The sequence below is a fragment of the Hemibagrus wyckioides genome, linkage group LG09 (assembly GCF_019097595.1).
Source record: "Hemibagrus wyckioides isolate EC202008001 linkage group LG09, SWU_Hwy_1.0, whole genome shotgun sequence".
Classification (NCBI taxonomy): Eukaryota; Metazoa; Chordata; class Actinopteri; order Siluriformes; family Bagridae; genus Hemibagrus; species Hemibagrus wyckioides.
In genome coordinates, this window is record NC_080718.1 from 25,068,157 (window position 1) to 25,087,496 (window position 19,340).

At 41.1% G+C, this 19,340-nt stretch overlaps 1 protein-coding gene across 5 annotated transcripts in view; it reads left to right on the top strand.

Annotated features, from left to right (window-relative positions):
• Window positions 1-4,456: 4,456 nt before the first annotated feature.
• The window catches only part of ehbp1 (EH domain binding protein 1), a 161,348-nt gene continuing 146,464 nt past the window's right edge, over window positions 4,457-19,340 (top strand). Inside the window, exons 1-2 of one of the 5 annotated variants that reach the window (XM_058398826.1) lie at window positions 4,457-5,072; window positions 6,603-7,042. In XM_058398826.1, coding sequence (XP_058254809.1) covers window positions 6,939-7,042 — 104 coding nt within the window. In that variant the 5' untranslated portion in view covers window positions 4,457-5,072; window positions 6,603-6,938. The remainder of the gene's footprint in view (window positions 5,073-6,602; window positions 7,043-19,340) is intronic. The other 4 variants (XM_058398827.1, XM_058398828.1, XM_058398829.1 and 1 more) reach the window with 4 other exon arrangements.

A 19,340-nucleotide genomic window follows, 5' to 3' on the forward strand; every position in this document is an offset into this window, starting at 1 on the left:
TAATTCAATTCAATTTATTTGTATAGCTGTATAGTTACTATTTATCTCTAATATATATCCCTAAGCCTAATGCAAGCCTAAGCCTAACATAGATCCCTAAACCAAGCCTAAAACAAATGCTTATGTTTTAGATTAATTATTTAATTTCACCAGTATTCTGTCCACACACTATTTAATCCATGTGCAACTGTCTTAATGACACTGATCAGGCATAACATTATGATCACCTGCCTAATAATACTGTGTTGGTCAGACCAGGCCATCTTCTTCCATTGCTCGGTGGTCCAGTTCTGATTTTTTTTTCTGACTTTTGGCGGTGCACAAGGGTCAGCATGGGCACCCTGACTGGTCTGCGGTTATGCAACTGTGATGCCCTGTGTATTCTGACACCTTTCTATCAGAACCAGCGTTAACTTCTTCAGCAATCTGAGCAACAGTAGCTCGTCTGTTGGATCGGATCACACGGGCCAGCCTTCGCTCCCCACGTGCATCAATGAACCTAGACCGCCTATGACCCTTTCGCCAGGTCACTGCTGTTCCATCCTTGGACCACTTTTGAAGCTTGCAGTCCTGGACTTCAGAGCGCCTTTGATTTCAACACCACACACACACAGACACACAGACGTCACCCAGTGGATGAATGTTTAATATAAGTAGCTCATGATTCCTCTGTACACCACCTCCTTCCTTGTCTGTGTCTGAATAATTGTGTGGCACTGTTTACAGTCAGGATGTTTATCTTCCCACCAGGCCACACTCTCGTGTTACCACTGACCAATGGGATTTCACAGGAAGAGAGAGAGATACAGAGACCAATGCACACTCCTGACTCATCTTATCAAAAACAGAATCATTACTCGGCTTGCATCTCCTACATGTTTCTCAGAGGTGGAAGATTCCCCAAGGAGCGCTTTTCATCCACCCAAAAATCTGAAACATTTCTAAAAAAAAATGTATTTCAGGTGTATATCTTTTCTGCCCAGAAGCCAAAAAAACAGTATTTTCTCTAGCACAGCCTTCTCAACTTCCCCTCATCACGTCCTCCTGCACCATGTAAAAATTTATACGGAAATCTTATTACATATATTCCTGTTACTTTGTTAGCATTTCAATTTATATCTTGCACCTGAACGTGACACATACGAAAAATAAGCTCGGGTCCAAACCAGCATGCTAGTAAATGAACTCTTTCTACCAGAGGACAAAAATGGAGTTTGCTTCAGTTAGGTTGTGTCCATGTTCAGCATTGAATGTCTTTATCATGTCCCACTCCACAGTTTAGGAAGCTTATATTGAAAGTAAGCACTCTGGATTTTAAGAATTTGTAGTTTTTCAGAAGTATTTCTGTTTCAATTTAGCCGACGAGGGACAATATATTCATTTTAAAAGGTTTTAAAAAGCTCATGTTCACAAATGTTTGTTTCTTCCAAGGTAATGTTGATATCAAACCCATTTCAGCTCTTGAAAATGCGCCAAGTGCTTGTTCATAAGCAGCGAACATTTATCTTTCAGCCACTATAACTCTGTGTAAGGTTCTCCAACAGAGGGAAAAACACACGTCTAAAACACACTGAAAGCCAACAGACTCATTTTGTATCAGACTCAAAGCCAGATATTTCATTCCTTTAATTTTTTATACCGATGGAAAATGTCCCAGAAGTCCATTTCCATTTTGCCGGCACAAAGGAACGTCTGTGTATTGATGGAAAAAAGAGGGTTAATCAGGGTATAAGGGTCTTCTTCTTTTGTGATCAGAAAGGCTGTGAGCTCAGATCTCATTTCTGTTGCTCTGCACTCGCATCCCAGTTAGATTTTGCCAAGGAAAACAAATCACATTTTGCATTTAAACAAAAGCAGCTTTGTTAGATTGCTCACACGGTTGTGTAACTTACCGTAACTGTTATTGACTCAAGGATTCAGACGCTTAAACTGTACGTCTTTACTTTGTCTTAACTTGTTGCAGATAAACAGAAGAGGCAGCAAACATGTATTTCATGTATTTGTGTTTATGCACCAATTATATTACTAACTCATACAGAGTGTGAGGAGTTAGACATGCAGGTTGTAAGGAGTTAAACTGTATATGATCTTCTTACTTATTAGCTCCAGATTTTGATGTACAAGGAGGCAAACTTTGGACACAAAACGTGTCTCGGGTCACGCTGGGGTAAAGGCTAGAGTGTGTAAGCTGTACTGTTTACTGAGCTGTTCCTATAACATAACATAACAAGAAATTTACAATGAGATTAGTTACAACAGAACAGAAATCCTTCCTAAAATCACACACACACCTTGACATGAGCGTTTGTGGTTGTTCAGACTGGCTGCCCTCCCACAAGCAGGTTCGAGTTTTTCTCCGTATCATTTGTCACTTCAAAGCATTCTTTGACATATGTTACTTCTCCCTGTAATCTCCCAGAGTGATAAGTACACACACCCACAAGGTGTACTTGTGACAGGGGTGTGTGCTGACCTGGGAATAGTATATTACGGGATATGGGATTATTTACACTTCAAATTAAAATATGAGATCAAGAAAAAAAAAAACAGAAGAGGAATGTATTATTGTGTAAAGAGTGCAGAATGAATTTTTTTTAATGAGAAGGAAATATTATTGGTTTTAGAGAGTTCAGTCTTAGACAAATGGTAAATAAGTGCACTTTTTTCAGTCGGGATCTGTGTCTTTAACCAAGAAAGGTGCATCTGTCTGTCTATCTATCTATCTATCTATCTATCTGCATATGTACATCTATCTATCTATCTATCTATCTATCTATCTATCTATCTATCTATCTATCTATCTATCTATCTATCTATCTATCTATCTATCTGCATATGTACATCTATCTATCTATCTATCTATCTATCTATCTATCTATCTATCTGCATATGTACATCTACACTATATTGCCAAAAGTATTTGCTCACCTGCCTTGACTTGCATATGAACTTAAGTGACATCCCATTCCTAATCCATAGGGTTCAATATGACATCGGTCCACCCTTTGCAGCTATAACAGCTTCAACTCTTCTGGGAAGGCTGTCCACAAGGTTTAGGAGTGTGTTTATGGGAATGTTTGACCATTCTTCCAGAAGCGCATTTGTGAGGTCACACACTGATGTTGGACAAGAAGGCCTGGCTCTCAGTCTCCACTCTAATTCATCCCAAAGGTGTTCTATCGGGTTGAGGTCAGGACTCTGTGCAGGCCAGTCAAGTTCATCCACACCAGACTCTGTCATCCATGTCTTTATGGACCTTGCTTTGGTCACTGGTGCACAGTCATGTTGGAAGAGGAAGGGGCCAGCTCCAAACTGTTCCCACAAAGTTGGGAGCATGGAATTGTCCAAAATGTCTTGGTATGCTGAAGCATTCAGAGTTCCTTTCACTGGAACTAAGGGGCCAAGCCCAGCTCCTGAAAAACAACCCCACACCATAATCCCCCCTCCACCAAACTTTACACTTGGCACAATGTAGTCAGACAAGTACCGTTCTCCTGGCAACCGTCAAACCCAGACTCGTCCATCAGATTGCCAGATGGAGAAGCGCGATTCGTCCATCCAGAGAACGCGTCTCCACTGCTCTAGAGTCCAGTGGCGGCGTGCTTTACACCACTGCATCCGGCGCTTTGCATTGCACTTGGTGATGTATGGCTTGGATGCAGCTGCTCGGCCATGGAAACCCATTCCATGAAGCTCTCTCCGCACTGTTCTTGAGCTAATCTGAAGGCCACATGAAGTTTGGAGGTCTGTAGCGATGGACTCTGCAGAAAGTTGGCGACCTCTTCGCACTATGCGCCTCAGCATCCGCTGACCCCGCTCCGTCAGTTTACGTGGCCTACCACTTCGTGGCTGAGTTGCTGTCGTTCCCAAACACTTCCACGTTCTTATAATACAGCTGACAGTTGACTGTGGAATATTTAGGAGCGAGGAAATTTCACGACTGGATTTGTTGCACAGGTGGCATCCTATCACAGTTCCACACTGGAATTCACTGAGCTCCTGAGAGCGACCCATTCTTTCACAAATGTTTGTAAAAACAGTCTGCATGCCTAGGTGCTGGATTTTATACACCTGTGGCCATGGAAGTGATTGGAACACCTGATTCTGATTATTTGGATGGGTGAGCGAATACTTTTGGCAATATAGTGTATCTATCTATCTATCTATCTATCTATCTATCTATCTATCTATCTATCTATCTATCTATACATCTATACATACATACCAAAGTCTTACGTTGCACAGCGCTGTTTCTATGCATATGTGGGCGGGATCAACGAATCTGACAGACATGACAAATCGACCAATAGAAATCCAGAATCCCAAGCCAAAGTCACAAGGACCCTCATTTAAATATTCTCTACCTGACAGCCAATAGGATTTTCTGACGGCGTGTCTTCCAGCAGCAGCAGCAGCAGCAGACACTAACGCACACTAGCGTACTAAAGAGTACGCCAAAACAGTACGCCACCTTAGGTAGGTAGGTAACAGCTAGCGTACTATTTAGCACGCTAGTGTGCTCCCGGGCTGTGTGAGCTGAATGTAGTGGGATTGGTCGGAAAATGACGGTGGCTTGATTGTCGGAGTTTGTTTTATGCGAGGCTGCTGGAATTTCGCTGCTCCTCCCGGTCAGGAAAAGTTATCCATTTTTTCTCTTGGTGCAAATCGCCCGAACTTTGCTGTTTTTAAACCACATTCCCAGAAGGGTGTCTCCGGAGCTCCTTGGTGTTGTTTGGGAGTATCTTTCCCCCCAGGATGATATTAGCGGACGAGCTACCTGGCTAGCCGTACTTATTAGCTCGATGCTAGAAGAAGCCAGCTAACGGGCTAGTGCAATTAGCTTCATGAGACCAGCTAGCACGAGCCGCGGTCATATCATATTGTCTGTTATAGCTGGACAGCTAGAGTAGTGGAAGTGTTAATTAGCTTAGCTTGTCTCCGCTAGGTTTAGCAGCGCTAACCAGGCTAGCAGGCAGGCTCTATGCAGCCGGGTTAGAGGGGTAAGTTTGCTAGCAGTTTAGCTACCAGCTCGGAAAAGGCGACCGAAGGCTGGCTGCTGAATAATTAAAGAGGTGAGTAATGGATTATTTTTTTCCTTCAGTGAGCTAATTACGTGGCTTTTAACATAACGGGTGTGTCTGAGATATAAAACACACCGCTGGTGTTAATAACGGGTTTTTGTTTTGTTTTAGCTGTGCATCTTATTCAACTAGCATAAATGAAGTTAAATGCGCGTGCAGGAAAACACTCAGCTGTCAAAGGCAGGAAAAAGTACTGAAAAACACACACTTTTTGTTATTTAATCTTATTACATTCACTAGTCTGACTATAAATGTAATGAAATAATACTGTATAGCTGTTTAGGTGTTTTTAAGCTTCAGCCATTACTCTTGTATAATAATAATAATAATAATAATAATAATAATAATAATAATAATAATAATCAGTTTTCTTTAACTAATCCTTATTAACCCTATTATTATTATTATTATTATTATTATTATTATTATAAAAAATATAGATAAATATATAAAACCAAAATATCCAGCTGTTTGTTTTTTTAAGCTCTAGCAATTACCTTTGTGTAATAATAATAAATCAGTTTTCTTTAACAAATCCTTATTAACCCTTTTATTTATTATTATTATTATTAGTAGTAGTAGTATTATTAGTATTATTAGTATTATTAAAACTAAATTATAGACTTGTATATAAAACCAGAAATCCAGCTGTTTAGATTTTGTATTTAAGATCTAGCAATTACTCTTGTATAATAATAATAATAATCATAATAATAATATAAATAATCCTTAAAAAAAATGTAGATATAAAACCAAAAATCCAGCTGTTTTTTAAGCTTTAGCAATTGTATAATACACTTTTGTGTTATAATAATAATAATAATAATAATAATAATAAATCAGTTTTCTTCTACTACTCTCTTTATTAAATCCTTAATTTAAAAATAATTATAGAAGAATATATGAAACCAGAAATCCAGAAAAATAATTTAATTTAATGGACAGAAATACAGCTAAGCCTTCTCCAATTTTCCAAGCCTTCTCCACTGAGCTTTGAATAGAAACTCCATCTAATCTAAGCATCTGACACGCTGCATAGAGATTTGTAAAGAACGTGTCGTGTTTGTTTGTTTATTTTTTCTTCTAGTGGCTGACTGGGATGTTGAGGATGTTTCTTAAGAAACTTCACTGCGTGAAGAAACCTCATGTCGTGATGTCGGAAACGTTATGCTGGAAAAATGGGCGAAAGTCAGATTAATAAAATAAAATAATAATGCTTCCATAACAGCTATATCAGTCGCTCAGATCATGGGTTTATATTGATGCGCGTGTGCTGATATTTCCGTTTCTATAGTAACACCTCCCTCATCCCCCAGGGGTGGATAACTTTTTCTGAGCAATTTTAAGACATGAATTATGACAAAACAAAATGAGCTGATGCTGATCTCTCGTTGTTTAGTTACAGTTATAGCTCTAATCTCAGAGCTCTTGGTTATGTTGTTTTGGAGATGCAGGTCAGTTCAGGATCTGTACTTCACCTTAAAAAGCCCTGCATGAATTTTCTCCCTCTTGTGTCCGCAGGTTTATTGACTCTGTGATAATGGAGTATGTTCGGCCTAATCGCGATTAGGACAGCTCACTCTGCAGTATGTGGTGTACTGGAGCCAGCAGTCCCGTCTGTGAGTGTAGGGTATCGCTCCATCACACTGCCGTCTCTTCTCCTTCCGTTCTGGCTTGATGGCCGTCTCCGTTTTCTCAGCTGCCTTCTTCACGCCTCGGCGATGAACGTACGCGAGGCGCACGCTTCTGTAACCGGACGCTTCTGAATCACGATTAAACAGGAGGACTTTGACAAGAAGAAGCAGCACCAGGTTCGGACCTCGTTCTCACCCGCCGACTAGACGGTCGCGCAGGACCATGGCTTCGGTGTGGAAAAGACTGCAGCGTGTGGGAAAGCACGCATCCAAATTCCAGTTCGTGGCCTCTTATCAGGAGCTCATGGTGGAATGTACAAAGAAATGGTGAGTGTGTGAACAGAAATGATTTGCTTACTATGAATGGATAGTGTACAGCAAGGCGAAGGCCTCGTCTATAGCTCTCTCCATCGCCTGTTTTGAGTGTGTGTGTGTGTGTGTGTGATGTGGTTTCCTGTGTGAATCAATGCATTTCAGCACTACAGAAAAATCAGGCTTGGCTTGGCTCAGGTTCAGGAGAGTCAAATTACACTCAAAATATTGTCTCACATCAGACACACAGATCAGAAGATACGGCCACTGGGTTTGGAGGTCTGTGTTTGAGTGATGCACACACCCACATGCACGCCTATAAAAACATGCGCTTCAGACAAGAGGGCTTGCTGAATAACTCTTCTGAAGATCAGCAAGATAGCAGGAACTTTTTTTTAGTAACTTTTCCACTGGATTTTTATGTATTTATTTTTACTTTGTGCATCAGTAGATCTGAGCATTGTGCTGATTAATCGCACTACCAGACCGATTCTTTTAAAACATATACAGAATTTTTTACAGTAGTAGGCATTGCATTGGATGTTAATGTCATGTTTCTTCTTCGCAAACAAAAACGTGATTCGAGACGATGTTGATGCATGTTAAATATACAAATATTCTTTTGTAATGAAACAAATCGAATCACTGCTATACATGACTATACATTGTACTGTAAGAAAATTGGACCAGATTTATAACATAGGGTGTAATTTTCTCCTGTTATTGTAATCTCTCTCTCTCACAGTGTCATAAATGTATTTTATGGCAGCGTTATTAATATGGACAGAGAGTTTAACGGTGCCTTAATGATGAATAGGCTGAATAACTAGTTTGTGCCCTCGTCGCTCTTACTGCTCTCTGATGTCCACCTGAACTGCCCACTGATCTATATACAGTGGAAACTTGGCATAGGAATTTAATTGGTTCTAGAAGCGAGTTCTTAAGTATTGAGAGGCGAATTTTCCTTTAAGAAATAATCCGTTCCAGCCACCCAAAAATATGAGCAGTATTCCCAGTACGAAGCGTATGGTAACTGTACGGCTGCTTACAAAGAAGCATTCCATGTCAAGGCTCCTCACAGGAAGTCGTGCCACCAAGCTTGGGCTAAAAATAGAACAGACCGATCACGCCACCAGTCTGTCAACAAAGAAACGCCCGAAAAATCACCTAGCTTTTGAACGCGTGCTGAAGGTAACGTCGGTATCGTGGGTTGACTCTTTCCAAACAGCCTTCTCTGACTGAAAAGAAATTCGTAAACTCTCTCGTGTTGGCTTTGCTTGGCTTTCCATTGACGTTCGGTTCGGTTCGTCCGTATGCAGAAAATGTTCGTATCCCGATTGCAAAATTTCAATTCTTAAGGTGAAAATTCCTATGCTGAGGTTCCACCGTACTTATACAGATGAGAAGAGTTATTTCCTCATCCCTACAGAACTCCACTGCCAACACACCACAGGAATTGTTTTTGCAGCTAAACTGCTTTGACTCCATCCCCCAGGATTTACATTTACGTTTATGTCGTTTGACACACGCACTTATCCAGAGTGACTTACAGAAAATCAATAAACACATCCTCGTTTTCAGTCTGCTAAGACAGGGACTGAGAAGTGCTGTCAGTTGAGATAGAATTTGCTGCTGAGAATTTTCTGCTCAAATGACCTACAGGAGCACATCCATAAGGGATCGGGATTAATACAAATAAATTTAAAATATAAGTCTGATAATATTGTCTCTAATATTAATCTTGACTAGATCTTTTCGTACTCTGTCTTTACGTTCTGTAAAGCTGCTTTGAGACGATGTCCATTGTTATATAAGCGCTATACAAATAGAATTGAATTGAATTGAAAAGTGCACCTTTACACTCGGCATCGAAACTACAGAATGTTCTAGAATCCCACCGTTTCCATTTAATAACATGGTACAATAGTGTAGGTGCTTTTCACGCTGTACATCCGAGCGTGATCGTTCCCCCGGAGACTCTTCTGCGTTCATTGCAGGTATGCATGGAGAAAACAACGCAACTCTCAATATATTTTTATTCATTTTAATCTTGGTGCTGTTCTGCACAGTGAGGCGTCTCATCTCTCTTTTTGTGTCCCACTGCGTTTCTCCTAACGTGTATTGTGATATCGTCATCAGCTAAAACACACACACACACACACACACACACGTTACTTTACTAGCTGAACGAGTGCGGACCTGAGTACGAGGTTTATGAGCTTCAGGTCCAGGTTAAATAAACTCTTGCCACTTTCTACAGGAAGTCTCGGGTTCGGTGTCGTGCTGCGCTTCCCGGGCCGCATGACAGCTTTCACATGATCGCAGATTTTTTTTTTTTTTCATTGAACTGTGCTGGGTTTCAGACTGAACAGCGTGAAAGAGATAAAGTTATCGTTATGATGAGAATCTCAGCTTTTCTCAGCTCTGCGTGCGCCAAGATTTTATATCTGTTGCACAATTTATCACCATCACAGCTTGTGCCAGGGAGATGTTAGAGGAAGTGCATCGTTTTTCATGAAAGGATTTCACTCTCAAACAACACACACACACGTATGTATATATGCGTGGCCACACGTACCTCAGGTCTTCCAGATGTGAGTGTGAGGCGATGGAATGATGGGAATGTAGCGCTGTCTGTTACAGCGAAGCACTGGGGAGGAAGAGGAATGTGGTGAAAGACTGCAGGTCTCCATACTAATCTGCATTTTTGATGTCGGGAGCCGTCATGCCTGGGTGTCTGTACCGTTACACAGAGGGAAGGAAGGAAGGATGGCAGGAAGGAGGTGCTCTGTGAAAGACATGTCTTTACCCACTGTCAGCATGCTGGAAGCCTGTTAGCTGTTGATATCCCTGAGGCCAGGCTGTGTGACTGCGAGTGTGTGTGGGAGTGAGAGACGGAGTTGCGTTTCATCGGTCTCAAATGTTCGTGTCGTGATGGAAAGTTTCCATTCTGCCCTGAGACGGAAACCACAGCTGCTTAGTTCGAAGTGAAGTCCTCAACCACTGCTTGATTTTTATGGACTAACGTGGGTTGGTCCTTCTCTCTCTCTCTCTCTCACACACACACACACACACACACACACACACACACACACACACTATGTCTGTGTTTGCTGTCACTTATTTTTTTAAAAGAGTATTTTCCCCATGTTCTTGATTTAACTCGCAGCTTCCGTTGAAAATCCCAAGCCACCATGTTGAAATTCAGGTTACCCAAAGTCTCCTGGTCCTCACCATAGGCATCCTTCCATCCATCCATGCTTGGAAGCTTGACAATTGGCGTATCGTCCTCCAAAGCATGCACATTTTCTGACCGGTGATGAATATCATACCACACACACACTCATGAGCAACAAAACGACATATGTACATGCACGAAAAGAAGCCGCGGTTATTTCAGCGATAATAGGACAAGAAACGTGTTTGTTTATTTACTTCACTTGGACATTTTGGGGCACTGTTGACTTTTTTTTAGTCTTCTTGCTTACGAATTACAAGCTGGCTAGTGATGAGTGTGACATACAGCACTTTCCTTCTCAGATAAGAACTGTAGAGTCAGTGTTATAGATTTAACAAGTGACTGTGTCTGAATGTTGATTGATCTACAGTAAGTCCTTGTATATTCTGTATAACTCATTTTAAAGGATGTTTACTGTTTTGTGTTTTGATCCACCATTTTGATATGGTGTTGTAGTGTAAACGGGGAAGGAAATGGTAGAGGAGAAGATTTTAGAGCTGAGGTGGTTTTTCTTAGACCATTTTTTCTGGCTGGATGTTAAGGAATTTCGAGGCAATAAATTTAACTGAATTATGTAGTGGATTTGTTTTTGTTGTTGAATGATTAGCACAGCCAATAACAACAATAGTTAGTACAGAGTAACGCACTGGTCCATAGAGGTGGGAGATATAACCAAAATATCACGTTACAGCGTGATGAAGACATTTCTACTCTTCACAGCGTGCATCACTGATGTACAGAGCTGCTGAGAACAGCCAGTAAAACAGCTGTACTGATTTAAAAGGAGAAGGATAATTTGCCATCCTTATATCACAAAATCTGTGATGATTTATCACGGTGTTAATGATCTCGACACATCGTCCAGCCCTACTGATCCAGGTTCATTGTTAGGAGTTTTAGCTCAGGTGTTGGAGTTTGAGTTATGCTGCAGTGGATTTGTGTGTGTGTGTGTGTGTGTGTGTGTGTGTGTGGTGCTGCAGGGCGGGATCTTCTGTGCTACAGCGTGTTTGCCGTCGGTGCCAATAGCACGGTTCTCCCTGCCAGGATAATCAGCAGGGGCGAGACAGAGAGAAAAACCCTCCATTGCAGCCAAGCTCTGAGTATTTAACCCTCATCATGGATTTACGTCTGACACATCCATCACTAATTTTCTCTCTGCTTGAAATATTTTGGTGTGTGTGTGTGCGCATGGTTTAGTAGTATATCCGCATAAATAGATCTCTCTTCTTGGACCACTCAGAGTATGGGTGATTGTGTTTTTAATCATTATTTTAATTTGTTATCCAAAAAGAAATGAATTGACTAGTTTAGTTATAGCTGATGACAAAGCGAGTTATTACAGTTGTGGGATGATGGAGCTGTCCAAGCTGAAATCTGGTCAAAACCAATTTGGTCAAGGTAGGATTAAGACCAAAAGATCAGATCTTCACTGTGTGGCATGAATGAACCATTGCACCAATTAAAAGCAACACAGGCATTATACAGAGATGGAAGCAACATGCTTTTCAGCAAGGTACCACCTTCCTTTATGGCCAAAGGTATGTGTACACCTGAGCGTCATATCCATCATTACATGGATATGTTGTACGCTGTAGCCTTACAGTTTCCCTTAACTGGAACAAAGAGACTGAAACCCTGTTTTCACATGACAGTGCTCCTGTGCACAAAGCCCCTGAGCTCCATGAAGACATGGTGTGGAGGTTAAGTGGAAGAACCCCACTGAACACCTTTGGGATGAACTGGAACACCAACGAACTGGAACCCCAGACCGCCTCACCTGACCTCAGTGTCTGATCTCACTAATGCTAAATGAACACTAATCCCCACATCCAAACTCCAACATCTAGTGGAAAGCTTCACAGTTGATTATAACAGCAAAAAGCGAATAAATCTGGAACGAGATGCGAGTGTGATGGTCAGGTGTAGATAGACCTTTGGTCATATAGTGTATTTTAACTGAAACTAGACAATCCCATTCTTCTTCAGCAACAGCACCAAAAAACAACGGTCAGTCACCATATTTAGCGGCACCAATGCTCAAGGATGGAGAACAGTGACAACTGGCAATAAATCGGATAAAAAGCTAAATCACTATAGTAAACAGCTTGAGATCTGACTCGAGTGTTACAGCTGTAGTAGCCGGTGATGTCTACATAAATGTGTCGGGGGTCATTAGTGTAGAAAGTCCTTTTTTGTGAGTCAGGGGTCAGTTAAAAGTGAAGTTCATGTTAGTTCATGTTCATGTTAGTGCAATAAGAGTCTCATTCTCAGAAGGTCAGCAGTTACCAATTCAACTTTTTAAGGATTGACCGCTGATCTGAGATCAGATTAAGGTTTAACTAAAGCTGCCTTTCTTCGCCCAGATCACTGACCTTTTAAAAACACTTGGTAATAAATAAAGACAACATTTATTATGTGATTTTCGTACAAAAGTCTCTTTGAATCCTGGTATACAGATCAAGATCTCGGACGTTTATTGGATTTATTGCTGTTGATGATTGATTGTTCTCGGTCCTGAATATGGTTTTGGTTTGCGAGTCTGATCTGATGCTTATGTTGGAAGCTTTCTTTTTCCTTTTTTGGATAAGATTTGCAAGAGTATTTCTGTTAATTATTGTTGATTTAGCTAAAAGAGAGTGACATAAGTAGTAATAATGGCTGATTTCAGATCAGTGATGCCGGGTATGTGATATTTTCTTTACAGTAGTATGCGTGTGAGACGGAGATCGTCGTCATTCTGGTGGGTTTGTTTGTTTGCCGTTTTATGAGCCTGGCTGCGGTCCATCAGAACCTCTTTCCCATCGAAAACCCCGGTCAACAGGAACCTCTTCAACCGATCCGGTCAGCATTAGTGTGTGAAGTGTGTAAGCTATCCACAACCGGTTCCACATGCAGAGGAACGTGATTTATTCAACATGTCACATTACTTACTGTTTCTACTTTCATGACACTGAAGAAAACCAGACGTTCACCAGACTGGAGCTCTGCAAATAGCTCGCATTTTATTCCTGCATGACACCAAGCCATACATCTGAAATGCTCTGTTCTTCTGTACTTGAGACTTTAATGCAGAAAAATAATAAATAAACAGCTGCTGGTTTGCAAACACTGATCTGTGGTGCAGAAGGAATTGAGCAGAAAATGAGCCAGAACTGCTCCTGAGCGTGAGAAGTCACTTTATTTAGTTGTTATTGTGTATCAGGAGAATGTTTTTATATTGGCCACCAGTGATTTGATCTTTACTCCTATTTTGGCTTCCTCTGTACACACACACACACACACATATATATACACACACACAGATTAGTGTTTAGCAAATTTTTGACCAGCATTGCAGGCATAAGAGCCTGATTTCTGATTTTACTTTCATCAAGAGAGCATCAAAAATCCAGAGCTTTCTCAGCCCACTGTCTGATTAAAGCTAACCCCATCTCTCTGTTTGAATCTCTCTCTTTATTTCTCTGTCTCTCAATGTCTCTCTCTCTCTTCCTCACCCCTTCTCTCTCTCCGTCTTCCCTCCTCTATATTCCTCTCTCTTGCTCCTTCCATTTCTTCCCTCTCCCTCTCCCTCGCACTCCCCATCCCCCCCCCCCACCACACACACACACACACACACTCGCTTTCCCCCTCTTTATTTCTCTCTTTATCTCTCTCAAGTTCAAGGTGTGCTCTATTGGCATGGCTGTTTTAACAGTGTAGACAAACAGTAAGAGCAAATAAATAATAACGAATAAAATATATACAAAAAATACAACGGATATTAATTGAATAAACAGATATGCAGTACTAATTTAAGTTATATTTAAAACATGCATCTATATATATGTGTGTGTATGTGTGTGTGTGTATGTGTGTGTATATATATATATATGTATAATGTGTATATATATATATATATATATATATATATATATATGTTTAATGTATATATATTCTAGTAGATAATCATTGAGGCCATGTGCTTCCTTCATGTTCTCTGCACTATTTCTCTCTCTCTCTCTCTCTCTCTCTCTCTCTCTCTCTCTCTCTCTCTGTAAATGAAGTGCTTCCATTTGAGTGGCTGTAAGAGACTATTGCCTCCATGGGCGTCTGCCTGACTTGGGGTTTAAAACGAACGTCTGCTTCCACCCTCTCAGTGAGCGCTGTAATGACACTGAATAAATAGCTGCTTTGAGCTGAACATAGACCTCTGTGTGTGTGTGTGTGTGTGTGTGTGTTTACGTAAATGTTTACGTGTATGCAAGATAGCTACTGCTTGAATCCTGTGGTCATTTTTTGAAGATCTGCTGTGCTTAAAAATAAACAGTGTGTTAGTGTTACAGTGCTAACATAAAGACTAGAGCCAGTACAGCACCATGCGGCACTGTGTCCAGAACTATCGCCATATCTTGTGTTTTGAACGTGAGGTCAGAGTTTTCATCTTTGTGTACATTACAGTTTGACCAGATGGACAGAGATGCTTTGGCATTGGCATGTTTGATTCTCCCAATGTGCTTGAGACACGCGAGTGTGTGTTGGATTAATGCCGTTGCATCTCAGCTGTGTGTGTGTGTGTGTGTGTGTGTGCACATATGTATGACTATAGAAAAGGCTTAAACAGAATAAAAGTATATTTCTGCATGAAGATCAGTATTTATTTTGGATTCTGAAATCTTCCTCACATGTAGAACGGTTATATCTTCCATCAGTGACAGTGAGTAGCTGCTATGCTTTCAGTTATTAACAGGGAGAGGAAGCGAGGGATGAGGCGACGCCAGAGAGAGTGAGAAGAAGAGATGGAGAGATGAGAGAGAGAGAGAAGGAGGAGAATGAGAGATACTGTTTTTAAACTTTTCTGCTTATTAAGTTGTTTTTGTTCCTGTGGAAATGTTCTCTTCCAACATTTTGGTTTCCGAATCAGTGGATATTGTTTTGTTTTGCTCTATAATGTGTGTGTGTGTGAAGATACACCAGGATGGTGTGTTGTACCTCTCATCCTAGGTGTGCAGGAGAACAGCGAAATCCTTGCTTTTTTTTTTACAGCTGATGGAGAGCTATAAATGTTGCAGTAGATTTAGCTCTCGTTTTTTCACCCGAGCGCTTGTTCCTGCTAACGCTAGGTCAGGGGAAGTAACACCTGATGGGTTTTAATGCACGTGTTTATTCTTGGTGTAACAGGTTTTTTAGAGTAGAGCTCTTGTCTGAGTAGAAGGTCTTATTGTTACCATCAGCCTCAGCCAGAGTGTTCCCAAATTTTTCACAGCTTTAAAAACAAAACAGAAGGTTCTGGATTGAATTCTTGCCACAAAGGTTTCTCACCAATTTCTCTCTATTCTCTCATTTTGGATGTGAACATGTCTTATGGAAGCGGCTCAGCTCCATGTTTATGTAGATGCACAACTTCCTGAATTCAGAAAGACAAAACAAAATGTGTTTCTTGTGTTGATGTAAAATCTTTGACGAAGGCATTGTGATACATCGTATAAATGTTTATTCCTCCCTTAATTCTCTCTCTCTCTCTCTCTCTCACACAGTTTTTCTCATTGTTGCATTGTTGAAGATCTTCGAGTAATGAGGCCAATAAAGCTGTTTAAACGCTCCATCAAAAACTCAATAAAGGAAAATTTCCATTACACTGTGCTGCAGGGAGGGGTGTGTGTGTGTGTGTGTGTGCGCGCGCACGTGTGTGTGTGTTCTGAGTTCTGATTTCATAAATGCTAATGAATACAGAGGCTGCTTTTGAGAAGAGGTGTCAGTGAGCTTGTAAAGATAATTTAGTTCAGTTCTAGGTTTCATTGCTGGGGTTTAATTCAGGCTTTCTGCTTTGTGTGAGCAAGAGAACCAGGGAGAGAGAAAGAAAGAAGGGGTGAGAGCGAGGGAGAGAGAAGGAGTGAGGGGGAGAGAGAGAGAAGGAGCGAGGGAGAGGGAGAGAAAGGAGTGAGTGATAGGGAGGGAGAGAAGGAGTGAGGAAGAGAGAGAGAGAAGGAGCGAGGAAAAGGGAGAGAATAGGAGCGGGGGAGAGGGAGGGAGAAAAGGAGTGAGAGAAGGAGTGAGTGATAAGGAGAGAAGGAGCGAGGGATAGGGAGAGAGAGAAGGATGAGGATGAGGGAGAGAGAAGGAACGAGAGAGTTAGAAGGAGTGAGGGGGAGGTGGAGGGAAAAGAAGTGTGTGTGTGTCTAAATGGCTCTAACATGGGATGTAGTTAATGTGTTTGAAATATTTCTCTTTTCTTTGCTTTAGTGTAAAGATCATTGAGGATAAAGATTTCTATTCCGCTCTAACAGTCTGAGTTCTGGACCTTCAGTGAGCTCAGTTCCCCGGTGTGGCTGTGATGATGATGATGATGATGATGATGATGTAATATCAACACTGTGATAAACGATGCACTTTACTCAGATAATTATCTCTTTTTATTGCATTCTTTTAAATACCATCTTGAAGCAGCTTATTTCTTTATAAATAAAAGCACAAAATATTTTTTCTTGTTTTCATTAATATGAAATAAGTCTATAAATAAAAATGGTAGAAGGATGCTTGTACATGGTGACACATATCATGTACCGTAAAAATGCCTTTGAGAAGATCGTATCATGATCTGATGTTTTGGTCACATCACCCACCCTCACCCACCGGTACACACTGGTATCAACACTCACTCTACTGTCTTTGGTGTCTGTATGAAAGTAAACAGAACCTGGATCATCATATAGACCCTTTATCTGTTTTGTGGGCGGTGCTTGGGTGGAGGCAGAAAGATTTCCCTGACCGAATTTATCTGACTATGTTGGGTCACTCACTGTCCAGGACCGCGAATGTTATTTGAAAAAAAAAAAGAAGAACTTTTAGCGGACGGAACCGGATTGTCTGACCTGAACACGCTCACTCGGTGGGTGGACGATGTGACAGGATCACCTCCGGGTTGAGTGACCTGATATCTACACCTGTCTGATAGAAAAACCGAGCGCTTCTGGCAACTGTAGAAAGGAAGATGACCCAAACAGTTTCCTTTCTTTAGTCTCCGGTCATTAGCTACCAGTTCGCTAACGTACACGCAAAAAGGTGCAGTTTGTTCATTTTATTGCATTTGACCACAGCTGTGGTCGTTTTTTTTTTGTCCGGCACTGGCAGCAGGTATGTGATAAAACTTCAAATTGGACCCTATACTCTGTCGATTCTGTCACACAAAACGACAAGATGAGATTTGCCTTCCTTGTGTAGCTGACTCTGTACTGGTTTGTATTGCCCGCCTCCAGTTTTCCCCTTTGTATTGCCTCCAGCTAGTAGCGCTGTGACGTAATCGTGACGTTGGCCCGAAAAGGGTCTGCATTTTCACCTAAATATTTATTTATTTTTTTTAAATATGTAACATAGCACAGCATCGTCTGTGCTGCAGCTTTACCTGGTGCCTGGCTTATGTTCTGTCTCGCTTATATCTCACTTTGGACAAACGTTTCTCCCAAATGTGTGAATGTATAACGAATCCAAGTAGATAGATCGAAATAAATAACATCAGCTTTTAGAGTGGAATTCTGCATTATGTCGAGTCATTAAAACAGAGAGAGAGAGAGAGAGAGCGCCTCCAGTAATAAAAGTCATGAGACAGACTCCTTGGGATTGTGGGAGAAGGAATGTTTTCCATTTTTATGGTCAATTAAATGCGTTTAGTGTGTTCTGGGCTGTGTTGAGACTGAGAGAGAGGAACAGGCATGACGGATTGTGTTGAATCATCACCCAGCACCATATTCTGATATTGTGGTATATTAAACTGTCTTAAAGTCGATATTCGGCTGTGCAAGTTTTAACTTTATCACCAGTGTGCATCAAATAATCCATCCAGAGGTTTTTTGTGATTTATTTTTCTTTCAAAATGTGTGATACGGCTTGCTGAGATGTTTGTGCCCCTTGAATTGGTGGAGCCAGTGGTCACTGAAATAACTTAAAAATCCAACCCATTTCTGTAATCCTCAATGAGACTTCCTCACCTGTCCACAGGTATTTTGGCCCACTCCTCGTCTCAGGTTTAAAGGGTGACTACATGTTTTAGCTCTTTCCACAGACGTTCAATGGGATTTAGGTCAGCGCTCATAGAAGGCCACTTCAGAATAATCTAATGTTTTGTTCTTTGCCATTCTTGGGTGTTTTTAGCTATGCGTTTTGGGTCATTATCCTGTTGGAGGACTCATGTAAGAGCACACTTCACTCCAGAATGCCTTGAAAGTCTTGAGATTTCATTGTACCCTGCACAGATTTAAGACACCCTGTGCCAGATGCAGCAAAACAGCCCCAGAACATAACCGAACCTCCTCCATGTTCCACGTGGAGCTGATGAGACGAGCCAAAAAGCTCCAGTATTGTCTCATCTGTCCAAAGGATATTCTCCCAGTAGCTTTGTGGCTTGTTCCTTTGGACACTTAATCAGGATCATCTCATACAGCATAAAAGTCATTTCTGCTGTTTGCTTACTCATTTATTATTACAAATTGAACCAGTTTACTGCATTGAAATATGTTTCATTGAGGAGCATCAGAACGTATTATGTGATATCTTTATTTTTTCCCCCTCCTCCCTCTGATGGGTAGGAATGGATTGTTGTGTCAGTCTCTGAGGCCATGTCCACACTTTTTTAATTTAAAACCGCATGTTTTTCTATCTGTTTTGGCCTTCTGTCAAACTGAGACAGCGTTTTTAGTCAACGAAAACGAATCTTTTTGAAAACTCTCTACAAAGTGGATAAATGTGAAAACGCAGGCCGATCTTATGCATGTGAAAACGATGACGCATTTCTAGTCATGTGATGCAGTCATGTGACCAATTCGGCTAATTTCCTCAACATATCGCCGCGGCTAATTTCCTCGACACATTGCTGCAATGTTTCATAGAGCTGGGAAATAAATAAACGCCAGGCGGAAATGACGCAAACGTTTTCAGTCGTTTCAGTGTGGATGACCGACTTTTGGGAAACAATTAAAAAACAGACACACTGTTTTTAGACGAAAACGCCGTTTTCTAATTTATCCGGATTAGCGTAGACGTAGCCTGAAAGATAGCAGGCTATTACCTGGAGCACAGGTTCATATTCTGTTCAAGTGACCGAAA